At 39.4% G+C, this 20,829-nt stretch overlaps 1 protein-coding gene across 1 annotated transcript in view; it reads left to right on the plus strand.

The window, feature by feature from the left end:
* Window positions 1–20,829, plus strand: part of sugt1 (SGT1 homolog, MIS12 kinetochore complex assembly cochaperone) — a 134,726-nt gene that overhangs the window by 42,529 nt on the left and 71,368 nt on the right. The window contains exons 8-9 of the mRNA XM_080196896.1: window positions 3,034–3,068; window positions 19,085–19,181. Of these exons, the coding sequence (XP_080053022.1) occupies window positions 3,034–3,068; window positions 19,085–19,181 (132 nt within the window). The remainder of the gene's footprint in view (window positions 1–3,033; window positions 3,069–19,084; window positions 19,182–20,829) is intronic.

The raw sequence follows: 20,829 nt of genomic DNA on the forward strand, positions 1-20,829 counted from the left end.
GAGCCCAAACTTGATGAAGTATATTTTTCCCCCTGCATGGATGCTGCTTTTGGCGTCAAGGGTTCTGGGGAGAGCACAGGAGTATGTTGCTGAGTTAAAGGATCAGCCATGATCCTGTTGAAAGGCAGAGCCAGCTCAAAAGAACAAATGGCCTCCTCCAGCTCCTATTGTTTGTTTCTAAGACTTGGAAACACTGGCTACAAAGGATGTAATTGGAATTTTTCAAAGTTAGTGAGAGAGATTCTGCACAGTCCATTATTTGAGTTGTCAGTCAAAAAGATTAAGATATTTAAAATTGTGCACTGGAAGGGAAAGTGTAAAGGTTGTTGACTTCGTCTCCAGCAAAAAGCCAAATTATGGAATCCTTCACTGCATTAAAAAGAATCACAAGATGCACAAAGCTTTTCTTTATTTAGTGAGTAGTGTAATTAGCTTTAAAATGTAAGATATTGCAATACTTGTCCATTGCAAGAAAAAAAAGACAGTCTTCCTTAGCATATTGAGAATCAATCTTATAGTTATTGTGAAAAGTGTTATTTATCAACTAAGTTACTTTTAGGAAGTAGACTCAGGCAATCTTGTTCAATTTTAATGCTAATCAGTCTAATTTGACAATATGTCCCTGTTACTAAGATAAAAGCGAAATCCTGCAGTTGCTCGAATCTGAAATAAAAACAGGAAATGCTGGAAAATCTCAGCAGGTCTGACAGCATCTGTGGGGAGAGAATAGAGCCAACATTTTGAGCCTAGATGACTCTTTGTCAGAGCTGAAGGCAAAGAGAATCAGCAGAGATCTATACAGTTGGGGGAGAAGTGGTGTGGAATTGAACAAAATGAATGTAAATGAGGATAGAAGGCTGAGAAGGTGCTAAATGTGTCCTTTAAGTGATTAGAATGTGCAAATGGCAGAACGCGAGTACGGATTGTTAAAGGACTGCCTGAGGATGGATAAATGAAATGAAATAAAATGGAAGTGGGGTGAAGGTGGAGGAGAGAGTTCATCCTCTGAAGTTGTTGAACTCACTGTTCAGTCCGGAAGTGCTCAATTCAAAGATGAGGTGCTGTTCCGCCAGTTTGTGTTGGGGTTCGCTGGATCAGTGCAAAAGGCCAAGGACGGACATGTGGACTGGAGAGCAGGGTGGTGTGTTGAAGTGGCAAGCAACAGAAAAGTCTGGGTCCCCAGCGGGGTCTGTGATGCAGAGTAGCATTGTGAGCAGCGAATGCAGTACACCAGATTGAAGAGGTGCATGTGATGCACTGCTTCACCTGATAGGGGTGTTTAGGAGCTGGGACAGTGAGCAGGGAAAAGGTAGAGGGGCAGGTGTTACACTTTCTGTGATTGCATGGGAAAGTGATGTGGGTCGGGTGTGATGGAGGTTTGGACCAGGGTGCTCCGAAGAGAGTGGTCACTGCAGAATGTTGACACTGGTGGTAATGTAATTTACTTACAATGAGGTTATCCTATCGATGCTTTCATATCCCCAACTTCATATTGAAAAAATTTGATATTCCTGTTTTACTAATATGCAAATCATGTATCTATGGATGATCCAAAGCAGACCGAAGTGAATGGACCAATTTGCAAAACATCCACTTATTCTAGTTCTATTTTCTTTACTTCCATCCAACCACATTTTATGATTTTTAACAAGCTGCTTAATTGGAGCATTTTTTAATCCAATATACCGTACCCCCATATGTCATAGCCATGGAAATGATCATGGAAGATGGACTTTTAAGCTGAATTTGCCCCTCCTATCATTAAATTTTGAAGGTAAACTTTAAACATATTATGTTCTCCAGTTGTCTTAACTCAGGCTCTCACTTCCTATCTTGATTTTTGACTTTCATAAGTGAATCCAATCTAGTGATATAATTGTATCACCAGCTCTTGGTGTTTCTTGCACTTCACCCCTAGCCAGTTAGACTATTTCAGTAACATTTATCATTTTATAATTTAATTGCTTTGAATAGTTTAAATGTCTTAATTCTGAATAGTTAAAAGGTATGTATTATGCAATCTGAGGAACTATTGTTCTTTCCCACATCAAAGGTTACCTACAACCATCTGCAGAAAAATCTCTCAAACTTATATCACTGCATATTATGGCACAGTGATTAGCACTGCTGCCTCATCGTGCCAAGGACTTGGGTTCGATTCCCGGCTTAGGTCACTGTCTCTGCAGAATCTGTACGTTCTCTCCATGTCTGTGTGGGTTTCCTCCAGGTGCTCCAATTTCCACCTACGATCTGAAAAATATATTGGTGAGGTGCATTGGCCATGTGACGTTCTCCCTCAGTGTACATGAGCAAGTGCCAGAGTGTGGCAACTAGGGGATTTTCAGAGTAACTTCATTAACGCTGCAATGCTGAACCTGATTCTGAAACATCACAATATTTAATTTTTCTTAATGCATTAAATTTGAACGCAGTTGTTCTACGTAAGTGAGTCAAGCCCGATTAATGTTCCAAGGAAACTGAATAACAGGCTAGACCTACAGTACCATTTTCAAATTCAGCAATACCTATCAGCACTATTAATACTTCTATAAAAAGACCCCAAGTGTTGGTGCAGCAAATCATTTTTTTTTAATTCTTAAGATCCATTCTCTCTGCTTTTCAATTTAACCCACTCTGGTACTGTGAATTTAAAGATACCGTTTTTGCAAAAGCTAGCTTTCTTTATTCAAAGTTTAGATTTTAGAATTTTTTTCCTACTTTCAAGATTTTTGCTTCCTGCTTGAATTTTTTTGCAAATTACTATATTAACTGATGTACATCAAACATGGATGTACTCACCATCTCTTATCCAGCCTTAGCGTAACGTTGGTAAATGTTTCACAGTAGATTTCTTTCCTGACTTAACTATGCTACTTTCTCCTAAGAGATAATAGCATGACTAAACAGAAACATAGCTGGACTAGAACTGTTACCTTTGCAAAATATATTGCTTTATAGTTTATAACTTTTGGCATAATATGTGACAATTATTTTTTTCTCTCCATTGCAACACTCCCTGGCACCTGAAAACAGAACCATACACAACAGAAGGTGACACCAAAAATAAAGTAAGTTTACCAATGTAAAATACTACATTGAACTTTTTTAGTTGTTTGCAGAAATAAGATTACCATTGAATAAATAATTGCTTAATATATGGTACCTATGAGCAATGTTGTGCTTTAAATGGTAACATTAAACGATTTGTTGAAATTAAGGGCAGTAGCAGTCAAACCATTATGCTTCCTCAATTTTTTGGTTAGATCTAATTTTGAATGATGGTGCATTATTTAATGTTCTGTGATGAATTATTTAACTTGTTACTGATCTGTTTGCTGTGCGTTCCTGGTTTGTTCTGGAGTTGTCATCTTTGCTATGGAATTGCAGTGAAGCACTTGGACATCTTTTGGTTCTTTGTTTAAGTCCTTCATTTTGTGTGCAATCCTTGATTATCCAAGTTAGCAGTTAGCAGTTATCCAAGTTAGCAGTGCTAACCACTGCTGCCCTAGTGCTATCCCTTAGTTCAAGCCTTCTGATTTTGTCAGTATCAAAGACAGGAGGGTGAGACTACAAGTAAAGCGATTTGAGCAGGAAGAAGAGGAGTCTGAGCCCTTGCAATTGTCCAGTAGGTTTGAGGCTGCTTTGGCTGGCGGTGATGAAAGTGGGAGCTGCAAGATGACTGAGCATACTGATCATAGAACAGGAAACCATTCAAGTGAGAGTGGATAATAAGAATAGCAGGGGGCACTATAGTCAGAGGGATTGTCAGAGTTTTCTGCAGCCAAGACATGAGTCCAGATGGCTGTGCTGCCTTCCTATTTCAAGCATTCAGGATATCTGCTTGTGGTTGGAGATAAACTTGTGGAAGAAACCTGTTGTCCATGTTGGATCAAAGGACGTGGTTCTAGGATCGAGATTCTGCTCAGAGACTCTCGATTATTAACTGAGTCACGATCAAATAGGCATAGGATAAAAAAGATTAGAAATGAATGCATCGCTCAAAAACTAGTTTGGGAGAAATATGTTTCCATTAATCTGGCGAATGTGGGAGCTGTCCTGTTTTGGACTTCTACCTGAACCATGCTGGAAATAGTGTTTTGGTGAGTTGTATAACTACGCTGGTAGAGAGGGCTTTAAACAAAATATTAGTGGAGGGCTGGAGAAAGGATCATGAGAGGTGATGTAGTAAATTGAAGGGAAACAGTGAGGTAAGAGAGCAGAGTAGAGATTTGGGCAAAGATAACGGGAATGTGGCAGGAAGAAACAGAGGGTCCTATTTTACCATTTTGTTTCTAAGTGCTGGGACCTGCAGCCCATTAAGTCAATTAAAATGGCCATCACGTCCATTTTGGGCATAGTCCCAATTGACATTTTCTTGGTCAAGAGGGAACCAGTGTGGAGACGGGCACGGACCGTGCTACTTGCCGCATGCCTGACTTAACCATGCGACGGCCATGCGATGATAAAATCAGGCCCAGAAAGTGCAGACTTAAGAATGCACCAGAAACTATGTCTAGAGATTACAAAAATAATAAATAGAATTAAAAGCTCTATCAGTATGCAACATTCATAATGAAATAAATGAATCGTTAGCACAGAGAAATAAGTATGTATGACCTGACAGCCAATTGCCGCCCCATTAGTTTACTCTCGGTCATCAGGGCAAGAGTCATCAACAGTGCTATTAAGCAACACTTGCTTAGCAATATTCTCAGGCTGGGTTCCTGATCTCATTACAACTTTGGTTCAAATTTGGGTGAAAAAGCTGAATTCCTGAGGTGATGTGAGAGTGGCTGTCCTTGACATAAGTCAGCATTTATCCGAATGTGACATCAAGGAGCCCTAACATAACTGAAGTTTGAGAATCAGGGGGATAACTCACCACTAATTGGACTCTGGCCTTGGACAAACATATCCATCTTCCTTTGTGCTAGGTATCACCTCAGCCCCAGGACATCACAGTAGGAGTTTCTGAAAGTAGTGTCCGAGGCTCAACCATCAGCTGCATCATCAATGATCTTCTTTCCATCATAAGGTCAGAAGTGGGGATGTTTGCTGATGACTAGACAATGTTCAGCACCATTCATGACAGCTCAGATACTAAAGCAGTCCATTTCGAAATGCAGCAAGACCCAAACAACTCCAAGCTTAAGCTGACATCTGGCTAGTAAGATTTGTGCCATATAAGTGCCAGACAACCATCTTCAACAAGAGAGAACCTGTTTTTGTTTTTGTGTCATAAGTTGGCTTACATTAACACTGCAGTTAAATTATTGTGAAAATCCCCTGTCACCAAACTCCGTCTGTTCTGATATACTGAGGAAGTATTTAGCACCTAACTAGCATGAATTTCAGACTGTGGGAGGAAACTGGCGCACCCAGAGGGAACCCATGCAGACACAGGAAGAACATGCAGATTCCGCACAGTGACCCAAGCCAATAATCTAACCCTGTTCCCCGGCGCTGTGAGGCAGCAGTGCTAGTCACTGTGTTGCCTAATCTAAACGTTGCCCATTAATGTTCAATGGCTTTACCATCATGGAAACCCTCGCTGTCGACATCCTGGGGTTACCATTGACCAGAAACTGAATTGGAGTAGCCATATAAATACTGTGGCTACCAGAGCAGGTCAGAAACTAGGAATCCTGTGGTGAGTAACTACCTTCCTGACTCCTCAAAGCTTGTCCATCATCTACAAGGCCCAAGTCAGGAGAGTGATGGTGCACACTCCACTTGCCTGGTTAGTGCAGCTCCACCAACACCAGGGCAAAAGTTGAACGGAACCCTTCTACAAATATTCATTCACTCACTCCAGCAAACAGTGGCAGCAGTGTGCACCATCTACAAAGTGCACTGCAGGATCTCAATAAGGCTTATCGAACAGCACCTCCCAAACCCAGTATCATCTAGAAGGACAAGGCCAGCAAGCACATGGGAACACCACCACTTGGGAGTTCCCTCCAAGTCATTTGACATCCTGACTTGGAGAAATATCACCAGCCCTTCACTATCACTGGGTCAAAATCCTGGAACTTCTCCCTCTTACAGCTCTATGGATGTACCTGCTTCACAAGGGCTGCTGTGGTTTGAGAAGTTAATAAGGAAGGCAAATGGAATCTTGGCAATTATTGTTAAAAGAACAGAATATAAAACTAATAAAGTGTTACTGCTATTGTAGAAAGCATTAGTGAGACCATGCTTAGAATATTATGTACAGTTTTTATCCTCTTTCTTGAGGACGGATTAGTTGTATTGGAGGTGGGTCAGAGAAATTTCACTAGGTTGATTCCCGGGATGAGGGATTTGTCTTATAAAGATTGAATAGTTTAGGCCTGTTCTCCCTGGCGTTTAAAAGAATGAGAGCAGATCTAATTGAAGTGTAGAAGATGATGCGAGGGATTGACAAAGTTTGACATAGAGAGGATGTTTCCTCTTGTAGGGCAATTTACAACATAAAGTCATCATTTTAGGATAAGGGGTGGAGGATTTAAAATAGAGATGAGGAAAAATGACTCCTCTCTGGGGTAGTGAATTCCAGAAACACTCAACCCTCTGAGTGTGGTGAAAGCTGGGACTTTGAATAAATTTTTAAGGAAGAGGTGGTATGGAGGGGAGGTCCTATGAGGAGAGACTGAGGGATTTGAGGTTGTTTTCATTAGAAAGAAGGCGGCTGCGAGGGGACCTTATTGAAACATATAAGATGATCAGAGGTTTGGATAGGGTGGACAGTGATAGCCTTTTTCCTCGGATGGAGAAAGCTAGCACGAGGGGGCATAGCTTTAAATTAAGGGGTGGTAGTTATAGGACGGATGTCAGGGCTAGGTTCTTTACCCAGAGGGTGGTGAGGGATTGGAATGCCCTGCCTGCTGCAGTTGTGGATGTGCCTAGTTTGGGGGCGTTTAAGAGATCCGTGGATAGGTTTATGGATGGAAAGGGTTTGGTTTAGGTTAGAGGGTCATTGTTTTTTAACTGGTCGGTGCAACATCGTGGGCCGAAGGGCCTGTTCTGCGCTGTAGTGTTCTATGTTCTATGAGGCGGACAAATTTTTAATTAGTTAAAATTTGAAGTGCTGTGATGAACAGGCAGTAAAGTGGAGTTGAGGTCATGCTGAGATCAGCTATATTCCTGTTCCTAATTCTTATGAAGACAGCTCACCACTAACTTTACAAGGGGAGTTAAGGATGGGCAATAAATTCTGACTTTGGCAAAGCCCACATCTAGTAAATAAATAAAACAACAAAAATTGTCATTTCAAAAAGGACAGGTAACCAGAAAAATATGGTGGGGTTGCTCTTAATTAAGGATGCCATTACTACAGGAGTTCAAGATTACCTTGACTCAGGAGTGAGATGTTGAATCAGTTTGGCTAGAGATAAGAAATAGTAAATGTCATTTGGAGTAATTTTATAGTTCCCTCTAACTGTAATTATATGGTTGGACTGAAAATACAGGAATAAGTAGAGGGGTGTATAAGAAAGGTATTGTAATAACCACAGGTGACTTTAATCTACATGTAGATTGAATGAACAGATTGGCAAAGGTAGACTGAAAAATTGGCTCATGAAATATATGCGAGACAATTTTTAGAGCAGCATGTCTTGGAGCCAACTAGAGAGGAAGCTAGTCTGGGCCTGGTAATGAGCAATGAGGTGAGAATCAATGATAAAGAAGACTTTAGGTGACAGCGATAATAACATTGTAGAATTTCACGCTCACATTGAAGGGGTAAAGTGTTGGTCTAAGGTTAGTGTTTTAAATCTAAGTAAAAGTAATCGTAGAAGGGTATAAAAGTAGAGCTAGCTAAATTGAATTGTTAAGTGGTAAGAGAGTAGAGATGCAGTTGCAGACATTAAAGGAGATGGTTATTAACGCTCAGCAAACTTCTACCCCGTTATAAAAAATAAACTGAGAATGATGCAAACTCTACGGCTGAATAAAGAAACTAAGGATTGTATCAAATTAAAAGAAGTACTACAAATCTGCACAGTTTAGTGATAACTCAGTACACTAACTCCAGGCATCAGCTGTAAAGGAACAGTGCTTTATTGCAGAAAATAAAGTAAAGCAAAACCACAAGCTTGTGAATACAAACAGGGCTCAAGTGGGACAGTACAATAATGGACTCACTTGGGGGGCTAAAGGGTTTGGTACATGAACTCCACTTGGTAAGGTAATTACCAATCCCCAGGGAATTCATATTCTACAAGTCACACAGGAAGGTCAAACTGATTCCTCATGCAGCTCTTGGGGGCTATCACAATAGAAATGTCAGATTTTAAAAACCAGTAAGTAATGACTGAAAAAATAACAGAAGAAAATAAAGTACCAGAAAGCTAGCTAATGGTGTAAAAACAAGAGTATCTGTCGGTACTTAAAGTAGACGAAGACTAACTAAAAGGTAGTGTTCGTCCTCAGCGATTCTGGAGAATTGATGTAAAACAAGGGTATGGTAGAGGAGTTGAACAGTAGAAGACTTAAAAAAAAACTTCCCAAAGATACTTGAAAATCAAAAGATGAATGGGAGGCAGGAATAACAATCATCATCACTAAGGCAAAGGTGCTGGGAAAATTGTTGTACTTAAAAGGCTAACAAGTCCCCAGGGCCAGAAGGACTGCATCCTAAGATCCAAGTAGCTACCAGGAACATGCGGTTTAACTTGTATCAGACTTTAGTTAAGCTTCATCTGGAATACTGGGCCTTTTATGACCATGACACATTTCTACCAGTAATTTAAAATTATTTTCAAAAGCATCCCGCTTCATCTGTTTTTTCCTGGTTGATCAGTCATTTCCCTATTTCTTTGTGTTTGTGAAGTCCCTGAATTAACTTGTTGGATTTAAGTTCCCTAATTGAAGTACATCACCTTCTACTCAATAAGTTGCTTTATTAAAATTGTGGATTGATCTGAAGATCTTCCTGGGTATAACCATTTAGATCAAAATCAACAATATTTCCCCAGTTATGTTTTCAGTACTTATTGCATTATCACCTTTTGCCTCAATTTCCATGTTCTTGCTTGTCAAACAACCCAGGTAAAGCCACCCTTGATCGTTTCCTTTAACCTCTCATCTCTCTTGTCTTCCATCACATTTATGTTTTTCACCATCTCACTCATTCAAAAATGTACTCCCTCATGCAATCAAATTTTCTTTGGCCATATGTCTTGATATTTCTCTGCTCTTTGTTTAATTGCTCCCTTTTCTTCACTTATGTTCACTTCTATTAAACCAGTCATTATTTTTCTAAAGCAAGCACCCACTTCTGATCCCTCAAATTCAAATGATGCAAGTCAGAGCGCAAATAAAAGCTTTTGAATATCATTGTCCTACTTCAGTTACTACCCCAGTTCCAAACTACTCTTTTTCTCTGAAGTCCTGGAATGTCATTGCTAAAATCTGCTATTTGACCTTTTCTAGATGAGCTTAACCCTTTATGTAGCATGAAACAGTTGTTGTCAAAATCATGAATGAACACCCTTTGCAATTAACCATAAATTATCCTTCCCTCTTTGGACTGCAGATTTTATATGGTTAATGATGCCATCATTCTCCAGTGCCCTATTTTTGTTGTCTAATTCCGTGGCTATGCCAATAAATGATCTTGTTAACCTCTTCTGAATTATTTCTTCCACTGACTGGTTTACCCTTGCTCCATCCTTGCTAGCAAAGCACTTGGCCTTTTTGGTCCTATTCTTGAAACTTCAATCTATCTCCCCTTCTTTAAAAAAATTGCTCAAAGTTCATCTATCAAACCCTGTTTTCATTCTCCTGTATTCCATAATGGCTTGATGCCCATTTCCTTAAATACTCTATAAAATATTTTATAGGATTTTTCTTTAAATGTTGCCATATCAATGCAACTTGTTTTCTTCTGATATCTGCATTTTAATTTTGGTGTGCTCTTATTTAATGTTAAGACATATCTACATGCATTTTCAGTGTTTACAATTACAGGGTCATTTGTAAGTCTGTTCCAATTCTTTGCTGAAGTATGCTACTTTGAGCAGACTCATCATGATCTTTATGCACATTTTTACAATTCGATACAAGCAACAAATAGGAAATCATCCCTCTGAGAACTACAAAATGAAATTGCGTTAAATTTGTATTTGACTGTTCCAGCTGAGTGAGCGGATGCCCATCTGCTCAGATATCTGGCAGTAATAAGTGACTAATTTGTTTTGAAGAAAAGTTACTGATTCAGCACAAAACCTTATTTTGCTTAAATGGCTGCTTATTTATTTATCTATCATTGCAATTGCAATACTTGTAGTTTCAAAACTAAGCTAGGTTCCAGAAGTTTATTTAACTGATGCCTTATTCTGGAGATTTAAAATGACTGGAGAAAATTAGGCAATTTATGTCCTAGAGATTTATTTAATAATGGCGCAGATAAGCTTACATTAACACTGCAGTGAAGTTAGTGAAAATCCCTAAGTCGCCACACTGCCTGTTTGGGTACACTGAGGGAGAATTTAGCTTGGCCAGTGCACCTAACCATGTTTTTCGGGTTGTGGGAAGAAACTGGAGCACTTGGAGGAAACCCACACAGACACAGGGAGAATGTGCAAGTTATGTGGAGAGTGACCCAAGCCGGGAATCAAATCTGGGTCCCTGGCACTGAGGCAGCAGTGCTAACCACTGTGCCGCAGTGTGGCCATCAGATTAATGTTCTAATTCATTGTATGATGCATAGAGTTTACTATTGAAGTAAAATTTTGCAGAAAGTCTTATTCCCAAACAAAAAAAATTCAGTGCTTAAAGGGTTGGAAGAATTAAATCATAGTTCTGCAGTGTTTGGATTGCTGCCTGTTGATGGAGCTGTTTCTCTTCAATCCACTTAGCGTGTTTGGTACTAACCTAAGGTGTTAATATTTGTGTTGTACCTTCTAACAGGAAGTTTTAGAAACAAGCCCAATTGTTGTGAAATGATTGTTTACATTTCTTGTGGGAAAAGCCGTAGGTCCTCTCTCTTTCCTTAATAGAACTAATAGAATTTATATTTACAGTTGGGCATTGTAACCAATTAAATTACATGTGATTGAAAAATAAATAATTGAAAAACCTTGGCTTGCTTTATTTAAAATGAAAAATATAAACCAAATGAATAACTTGTTTTAATCGGACACACATTATTGTCAAGTTGCTTACATTACTATTTACTTTCTATTTACTAGTTATATGACTTACTGTATTCTCAGAACAGAAATATTTATAGTAAAATAGAATTATTTATGTGCTGTATTCTCCTGTCAGATTTTCTGTTTTCTTGTGCACAAAGTTGTAATTTCATATCCTGTGCTGCTTGAAGTTAGTTGTGCTGATGTCGTGATAGTTAATCCTTGTTACCTGATCTGTTTGACTTGCTGTTGAAAGATAGTAAGGAACTGTACTGCAGCTACCCCTTGGGTGATTTGCGATTTTTAAGAAGATCTCAGCTAGCTTGAGCCACTATCACTAGTGCAGAGATTAAATCAGTCGTAACATTGTCTCAGAGTTTATGCCAAAATGTTGTTTGTGCTTGTGTATAGATCTAATTTTGGCAGTTGTTCAAAGGCTGGTGGGTCCAAATTGTCCATATTTTTGGATGATTTTGTTTAAGAATTGGCTGCTTCACTAATCTGTTGAAGGCATTTCTAATATAGCAACCGGTATTTATATTGTGTTTATGTAACAAAACATCCTAAGCGATCATGCACAGGAATAAGACAATATCAGCACCGAGCTGGAGGAGCAACTGGGAGAAGAGACTGAAAGCTTATTGAAAGAGCTGGATTTTAATTAAGATCCGATGTAGGTGATAAAGATGAAAAGTTGGCAGGCTTTAGGCAGTAAATTCTAGATTCTGGCCTAAGTTGCTGAAGGCATAACCATGTTGGAAAGTGGAGGGGTTTTGTGTGTGGCACAAGAGTCCGGAGTCGAGAGCAAAGTCTCTAGGATGTTGTACTATTGCAGGAACTTGAGGTGGGTTGAGATCGTGGAAGGATTTAAGCATAATGATGAAACTTATGAATTTGATGCTAGGGTGGCCAGGAGCTGTTGTCGAACAGTGAGGAGAAGCAATGAGTAAGAGTGGGTCAGAAGGGAAGGTGAATAGCAGAGCTTTAAATGAGCTGAAGTTTATGGAGGGCAGCTGTTGAAAAGCAGCCCAAAATATTCTTGGCGCAGTTGAGTCCTATTGAATTATACAGTGCACAAGAAGCCCTTCGGCCCATCGAGTCTGCACCAACATGCGAGAAACACCTGACCTCCCACCTAATCCCACTTACCAGCAGTGGCCCATAGCCTTGAATGTTCTAACTTGCCAAGTGCTCATCCAGATACTTTTTAAAGGATGTGAGGCAACTCGCAACAGACTGCCCATCATTCTCTGGAAAATTGCACATGCTGATGACGCATCAAAAGACAGGTACATGTATTGGAACAACCTTTTTTGTGTATTTATCGTGACAGAACTTCAGGAAGCATTGTTAAGTCGAGTTGCTGATATGGAGACTCTTCTCCAGCCTTGAAAAAGATTGACCCCTGGCTAGCTTTGCATACAGGTCTTTAATCTTTGGGATTGGATGTTTATCCTACTCCCCTTTTAGGGCGGCACGGTGGCATAATGATTAGCACCGCTGCCTCACAGCGCCAGGGACCTGGTTTCAGTTCCAATTTTGGATCACTGTCGGTGTGGAGTTTGCCTGTTCTCCCCATGTCTGCGTGAATTTCCTCTGGGTGCTCCAGTTTCCTCCCACAGTTCAAAGATGTGTAGGTCAAATTGATTGACCATGATAAATTGACCATCGTGTTAGGGGGATTATCAGGGTAAATGTGTGGGATTACGGAAGTAGGGTTCATACAAACTCGATGGGCTGAATGGTGTCTGTCTGTACTGTAGGGATTCTATGATTCTACTTGGCAGTCTGATTAAATTGTTAACTTACAATCATCAAAAATCATTGTAGACGAGAACCTTTGGACCATCGAGTGTGCACTGACACAATAAATACTTGATCTATCTAATCCCACTTACCAGCACTTGGCCCACAGCCTTGAATGTTATGATATGCCAGGTGCTCACCCAGGCACTTTTTAAAGGATCCTGGGCAGTCCACCTTTACCACCTTCTTAAGTAGTGCATTCTAGATCGTCACCACCTCTGGGTAAAAAGGTTTTCCCTCACATCTCCACTGAACCTTCACCTTGAACTTGTGTCCCATGTGACTCACCCTTCAACTAAGGGGATCAGCTGTTCCTTTACTACTCTGTCAATGCCCCTCATCATGTTGTACATTCTTGATGAGGTCGCCCCAGCCTTTGCTTCAATGAAAATAACCCAAGCCTATCAAACCCCTCTCGTAACTTAAATATTCCATTCCAGGCAGCAACCTGGTGAATCTCCTCTGCACTCCCTTCAGTGCAAAGACATTCTTCCTATAACGTGGCGATCAGAACTGCGCACACTATGGCTGTGACCTCACCAAAGTTCTGTACAACTCTGTGACTTTCTTGCTTTTGTAATCTATGCCTTGATTAATAAAGACAAGTGTCCCATATGCCTTTTTCATCAGCCTGCAAACGTGCTTTTCCATCTTCAGAGATCTATGGACAAACGTGCCACCGTTGTTCCACAGAACTTCCTGGTATCATGCCATCATTGAATATTTCTTGTCAAATGACTCTTTCAAAGTAGCTCGCACTTTTCAGGGTTAAATTGCACCTGTCATTTGTCTGTCCATTTGACCATCTTGTGTATATCATCTTACAGCTCAAGACACACCCTCACTGATAACCACCTGGCCAATCTTGGTGTCATCCGCAAGCTTGCTAATCCTATCCCTCACATAATCATCCATGTTGTTTATATAAATGACAAATAATAGGGGACCCACCATAGATCCCTGTGGTACGCCACTGGACATTGACTTCCAGTCACTAAAGCAGCCTTCTGTCATCATCCTCTGTCTCCTACAACTGAAACAATTTTGAATCCACTTTACTAAATTACCTTGTGCATTTGCCTTCTTTATAAGTCTTCCAGGTGGGACATCATCAAAGGCTTTGCTGAAATCCATATAGACTGCATCAACTGCACCACTCTCATCTACAACCTGGTCACCACCTCAAAAAGTTCAATCAAATTTGTCAGGCATGCCCTCCCTTCAGCAAAACCATGCTGACTACCCCGATCAAGCCTTGCCTGTCCAATTGGAGATGTGTGCTCTCCTTCTGAATTTTCTCTAGTAGTTTTCCTACACTGATATGAGACTCACTGGTCTGTATATAGTTCCCTATAGGTATGCAAACAAAAGTTTTAGCAGTAGATGCGCTGATGTAAGAGTAGAGGCTGAATCTGTTATGTAAGTGAAACCTTTAAGCTGTTTTGATGGAAATGATACAAGGTGAATAACTCCACTTTACCTCAAGCAGATGCTGAAGTTGCTTTGGTTAAGATTCAGACAGTGGCAGAGGGGTAAATATAAATACAGAGTTTGTGGCTTGGATTGAAGCTAATGGTTACGTCCAATATGCAGCTAGAATAAGTTATGGCTCATCTATATCAACTGACAGCACAGAGGTGGTTAAAAATTTTGAGGGGGTAATGGGCAAAAGTGGCTGTTATCAAAATGTGACAGTGACCACTTATTGAGAGAATGTTGCATGTCGATGAAGACGAGGTTTAAATGATTGCATCTCTAACTTTTCCAGTTTAGATGAAAAGTCATTAACCAGAAATATTAACTGTTTCTCTCATTTGTTGCCTGACCACCTGAGAATTTCCATCATTTTGTTTCTGATTTCTAGTTTCTGTAGTATTTTACATTGTAGATGAGGATGAAGTTTTGTGGACTATGGATGTTATAATTCAGGGGTAGGAAGAGAATTGCTAGAATTGATCTGGAATTCAGTTACATAGCAAAGACTGGAACCAAATTTCCCTCTGAGGTGCCCGGTTGTCCAGTCAACTGGAATGTACTATATCAAGAACAAAGACCACAAACAATCAGTTTGCCCTTTAAGATGTATGCATGACAGACTATAAAGCAATCTTAAAGGGATCACAGCCAACAGGTTGTGAATAGCAGAGATATTAGTGCGAGAACATTGACTGGACTTTCAGTAAAGGGAGTTCCATAGAAATGAACAGCTGATGACTATCATGATGTTGTCAACTTGGTTTCCTGTGAAAATCAGGAATGGAAGTTGGCCTTGGATTTTCTTGATAAAAAGGCATCAATTCTGGAAATAAAGAAAATGTAAATTAATATGTAGAAAAGGTTTGATACATGGAGACCCAAAGAAGCTGTAAATTTGAGGTTGCCAGTTGACTGAGTTGGAGATTTTTTCCTTGGGTCAATGCAGAAAGGTGGTGCTGTTGGTGCTGAAGAATGTAAGGAAGTGATCAAAAATAGCCTCATCGGTAATGGAAGCTACTGGAATCGAAAGGGCATATATAGATAACTAGCTAAGTGATATCTGCGAATATGAATGAAACTTTTGAGGTTCAGAGGGAATGGGAAACTGGTGAATCCAGAAGAGATTATACAAAACGAGTTGCAATGAAGATCAAAATTGAGTTGCAGAGGTGATCAATGTCAAAGCTGCAGGATAAAAATAGGAATATTATTTTGGGAAATGTGTGGTTGGAAAGCAAACGATGAGGTCTTTAGGTGAGACATTGAAAAGGCCAACTGCTTTAACAAGAAAAATTGTGACAGTGGGAAAGAAACCAAACTACAAGGTGAAAATGTATATGATGACAGTGTGATTTTGTTTTTGGCAGAGCAGATGATGCAATGTGTAGCCAGGTAGGAAGTTTTTGAAAGGAACGTCCAGGGAGACAAGTTTCAGTCCAAGGCAAGAGGATGTCAGTACTATCATCCATGATGAGCTTGTGGATAGCAAGAACCTCGTAGGAGTAAACAAAGCAAAGGGCAGTGATTAATCAAATGGAAAAGTTTGAGGGAGCATGGTGAGTAGGCTAGGATGGCAGTTAGGTTGCCATAGTGTCCAGATGTTTCATATACAAGCTTTTCAACTTCAGGAAGTGAAATTCAGTCTTTCTTCAACAATGTTAAATGCTTGTAAGTTATCCATTGCCTTTCTAGTCACTTGTTTTGCTAGGGTGAGCACTTAAACCTTGAGAGACAGCATTGTATATCCCCAGGACAATTCTCTTAATTGTGCAATCATCATTCCCTTAAAGGATAATCTTGGAACACAGCTCAAATTGACAACTGAGAATGGCAATTTCCCACTGCCTTTATCTTTACTAAACCTCCAAATATCAACAGCTATCTTTGATCAGAGTAAAGAAGGTGCATTGTTGTTTGGAGGACTAATCCAAAAAAAAACTAAGAAATGAGTTTGATTAGTGCTAAATTTTCAAAGTGGTGGAATATTTTCCACGTAAAATGCACTCCTGACTGCTATCTTTTTCTGAATTTGGGGGACATTCAGGGCAGAAAGAAAATAAGCCATGTGAATTTTAAAAATAGTTCTATGGCACGAGAATGCATCAGCAATGGTCGTTAAGTTAAAATGGTGGGTGCAGGCTGAAAAGTGAGTGACCTAGCTAGAATTGTAAATTACTTACAAATGTTTTATCTGTCAGTTTATTACTTCAGAATCACACCATTATGTAAACTTGAGTTTCTGCCTCATGAGTAAAATTGGAAGTATAAAAGGCAAGCTTGACACAGCCCTGAAATTTATCTTTGTGTACAAGATATTCTCCTATGATTCTAGACAAAATTGCTGTGCCACGGACTGTTAGTTGTATTTTGCTAGTGTTTATTTACCTTTTAAGACTTCTGAATTGGACCCTAATCAATACGTCTGGAGCTTGCAAGAGTCCTGCTCATGTTGGTATGCAACGTAGGTTGTCTCAAAAATGTTATTGTATGCTTTCAATAATTCTTTTATTCATCTTGAACCCTCTTACATATGCAAACATATATAGCCTTTATTTAATATTCTGTGCTTAAAGTGCAAGTTTTTGTAAAACCCATCAGTCCAATTTGTTGAGACATATTTGTTGTAAAACTTGTGTTTTGTTGCATCAGTCTTAATGTTGCAACCTTGCTTTCTGAAAAGATTACAGCCTTTCAAATGGTGCTTTTAGGAGTGTGATAAAGTTGTTCATTAGATGTATAACTATAAGCATTTAATTGAGAGAGCTGTCATAGAACATTATGATATTCTGCAAGCATGTTGTGCTTTCGCAACAGATTTTCCAAGCTGAAAATCTGAAAGAAACAGAAAATGATGGAACATCCAGGTAGGGCAGCATCTGTGGAGAGAGGAACCACATGTTTCAAGTCAAAGATCCTTCCTCAGGGTTATAGAGGGACGTTGACCAGAATTGTTAACTTTCTGTCTCTACAGATGCTACAAGACCAGCAAGGTATTTTCTCCATTACAATCCCTATGTCTGACTTGGCTTAAAAGCAGGACAAACCAAACAGTGGCATCACACTGGTAAACACTCAGGAGGGAGAACTTAGAGTTCTGATCATTGACACCAGACCACATGAAGCCTCAAGGCATCAAATCAAACATAGAGCAATAAGCCTTCCATGTAGACTGACTACCACCTGCTGCCCTCCCTTAGCTGATGAACCTGTACTTATCCACGTTGAACAACAATTGGCAAAACATTGAAAGTAGCAAGGGCACAGAATATATCCTGAGTGGGAAACTTCAACATCCAGCACAATCAGTAATCCCAAGGAGCAGCATATTGGACACGTACCATTACTATCAAACCAGGAGGCAAATCCTGGTTTACTGACGGTTACAGTGGAGCTTGGCAGGAGCGGCACTAGTCATACCCAAATCAAGATGCCAACCTGGTGCATCTGCAACACAGGATCTATCCGCACTCTGCTACATCTGTTCAACATGGTATATTTAAAGTTTATTTACTAGTGTCACAAATAGGCTTACAAGACCAATTAAGAATAGGCAATGAATGCTAACATTGCCAACGAGCAATACCCACATCCCATGAACGAATAAGGAAAAAAATTAGAGGGGGTTGGGTGACTCCATTGTTTCTTATATCTGTAAACAAATAATGAAAAGCATTCATTGACTATGAAACATTGTATAATATATTAGCTAAAGCTAATCTTTAATGTTATACTTTATGTACCTGGTGGTCAGTTATGTGCTGTAATATGTATGCCTGATTTCAACAAATATTGTAACCCTCTGTTCCTGGTATATTCATGATATTTTCCTTTAAATAGTATTTGTTTATTGGTTAGTTTTGTAAATGATAGGCATGAATTCAAAGTTTTCAAGTCTCTACAAAAACTGCAATTTTAAAACTAATTTGTTACTTCATAGAGGTAATTCAACCCCTTTATACAGGAGAAGGAAAAGTTGTTGCTAACCAAGCTTTTATGTTTGGAATGTCTAATGACAAATTAGGGAACAGGTTCTGATAAATGAGAGATTAGTATATATTACAAATTGGTTTATATTCCACTTGAATGAATCTCTGCAAAGCTCCTATTCAAACAGAAATAACTGCATGTCCTGAATGCAGGCATTCACTCAGTGATGCACATCTGCATATTCTTGTTGATTGCAAAAGGCAAATGTCGTTTCATCATCAACATTGGTCTGTTGCTTAACAGCTTATAGGTTCTATTTCAGCAATTATTTAAATATTTCATTTCTTTTAAGTCTCTGCACATGGAGTAGTTTTTAATAAAATTGAGATTGTTTGACTTAAACTGAGTTATTGCATTTACTTGGGCATTCCGTCAGAAACATAAACAGTTGAAATTTTGTTGACATTTAGAAGTTGTAGCATAGAAGCAAATTTAAATGAATTGTGCTTTAAATTCTTATGTTACACACAATGAAAATATGATTAACTGTGGTTACCATGGTGTTCATCAAAAAGCAAATAACTAATTTACCATACCAGTTAAATCAATATGTAAAATTAACCTGTCATCCCATGGTTACTTATGTGCTTCTATCATTGGCAGAGAATAGAAATTAACTAGCTACTTTCATCTTTTTACCTGTCAAATAATTTGCTTTTTTTAAAACATCAATTTAAACATTCTTTTTATTTTAGACATGATTGGTATCAGACAGATTCTCATGTTATTGTCACAATAATGATCAAGAACGCAAGCAAGGATGATGTGAAGGTCGAGTTTGCAGAAAGAAATGTAAGTGTCAAAAGTGCTTTACTTATTGGAATTTGCTATATTCAGGATCAGTAAATATTTTTTAAGACTGTGACTTGTTAATTTTAAGTGATGGTGTCATTGTGAAAGTATTTTGGATGCATTGCCACAACATTCTCAGAACCTTGTCTTTAGTGTTTTTGTGTATTGGACATTTTTAAATACAGTATTATGTTAAAAAAAAAGTTTTGAAAAGAAATTGTGATTTTTTTTAACGTTGTCATTAACATAGAAATTGTAATTAATGTTGAAACAACAGTGCAGCAGTTTTCTGAACTGCTTGTGGATTTGCTTTTGACAGATGCCGGTGCTTGGCTTTGATTAAATCTGTTAATGCAAATAGAACATAAAACTAATTAGAATTTATTACATAATGATCAGGAAAGAAAATGAAAACTAAATAAAGCACGTATAGTAATTATCTCAAAGTTATGTTCTGTCTGCTCACGGTGAGTGGTGTTTTTTTAATCAAGAAAAGTCAATAAAATTAGTTTTTTTTTCCCATTCGACACAAAGGGCCTGGTTTTATCATTGTGTTGGACCTGTTTTTGGGCACGAAAACTTGATAAAGTTGGGCGTGAGGCGAGAAGTGGCTCTGCGCCGGTTCTCCCTTTACCAAGACCTGAAAATGGCCATGATCGGGACCGCACCCGAAATGGATGTGACGGTCATTTAAATGCATTCACATGCATTTATGCATTTAAATTGACTTAAGCTGCACGCCCAACTTTACTGGCATTTCCCTCTTGACTGCCACCAGAACTGGCAGGAAACAGACATGCTCCATACAAGTCCGAATCGGGCGCTCCAGTTAGTGACGAGGTAAGTGCCGAGCATCTGACAGCTCTCTGCAATCAGTTTTTTTTGTGGGGGGGAGGGGGGGATCTGCTGATCAGCCGGGGTGAAAGGGGGTCTGTTGCCACTACGCCTGTGATCAGTGGCGGGGAACGGATGTCAGCTGACAGTCTGCCTGAGATTGGTGGGGGGGTAAGGAAGGAGGACCCTGCGATTGGACTGGGTGACGGAGATGTGAGGGGGATAAGGGGCTTCAGTAATGTTCTGGGGGTGGAGGGCGACGTTATCCAGCCCAGGAGGGATGTGCAGGGGCGCAGCATTCTATCATTTTTATTCTGTACGTCTGCAGATTGAGGCTTCGATCGGAACTGCAGAGTTTCGGGTGCATCAAGCTCTGCCCACAGGCTTATGCAGCGCTTTTCGGTGTCTCTGATATGTTTGCAGGCAGTGTGTGTAGAGGCGCCTGAGAATGGGTCTAAGTCGGATCTGAAGCGCTCAGTTTCAAGTCCGCCCAGCACTTAGAATCAAACTGATAAAATAGGGCCCAACGTTCCTGCACTAAGCCCTTAGAAATTTTTGATCGATGCAGATTAATGGATCCTGTGCCCTGTCCAATAATTTACCTTGATCTCACAACCACTGTTTATACATCAGAGATTTTTCTTTCTCATGACAATCAGTTTTACAGCTGTTATGAAACTAATGTGTTATTTTGTGAATTATTTGTAATGAACTGTATTGAATACTTGTCAGTGTTTCAGCTTACAACTGTTTCTTGCATCAATTCGATGTATTGCTGATTATTACCCCTAATTTTGAAACTGCAAGAAAAAGG

Source organism: Carcharhinus amblyrhynchos, chromosome 10, assembly GCF_965287045.1.
Source record: "Carcharhinus amblyrhynchos chromosome 10, sCarAmb.v2.hapA, whole genome shotgun sequence".
NCBI classification, from domain to species: domain Eukaryota; kingdom Metazoa; phylum Chordata; class Chondrichthyes; order Carcharhiniformes; family Carcharhinidae; genus Carcharhinus; species Carcharhinus amblyrhynchos.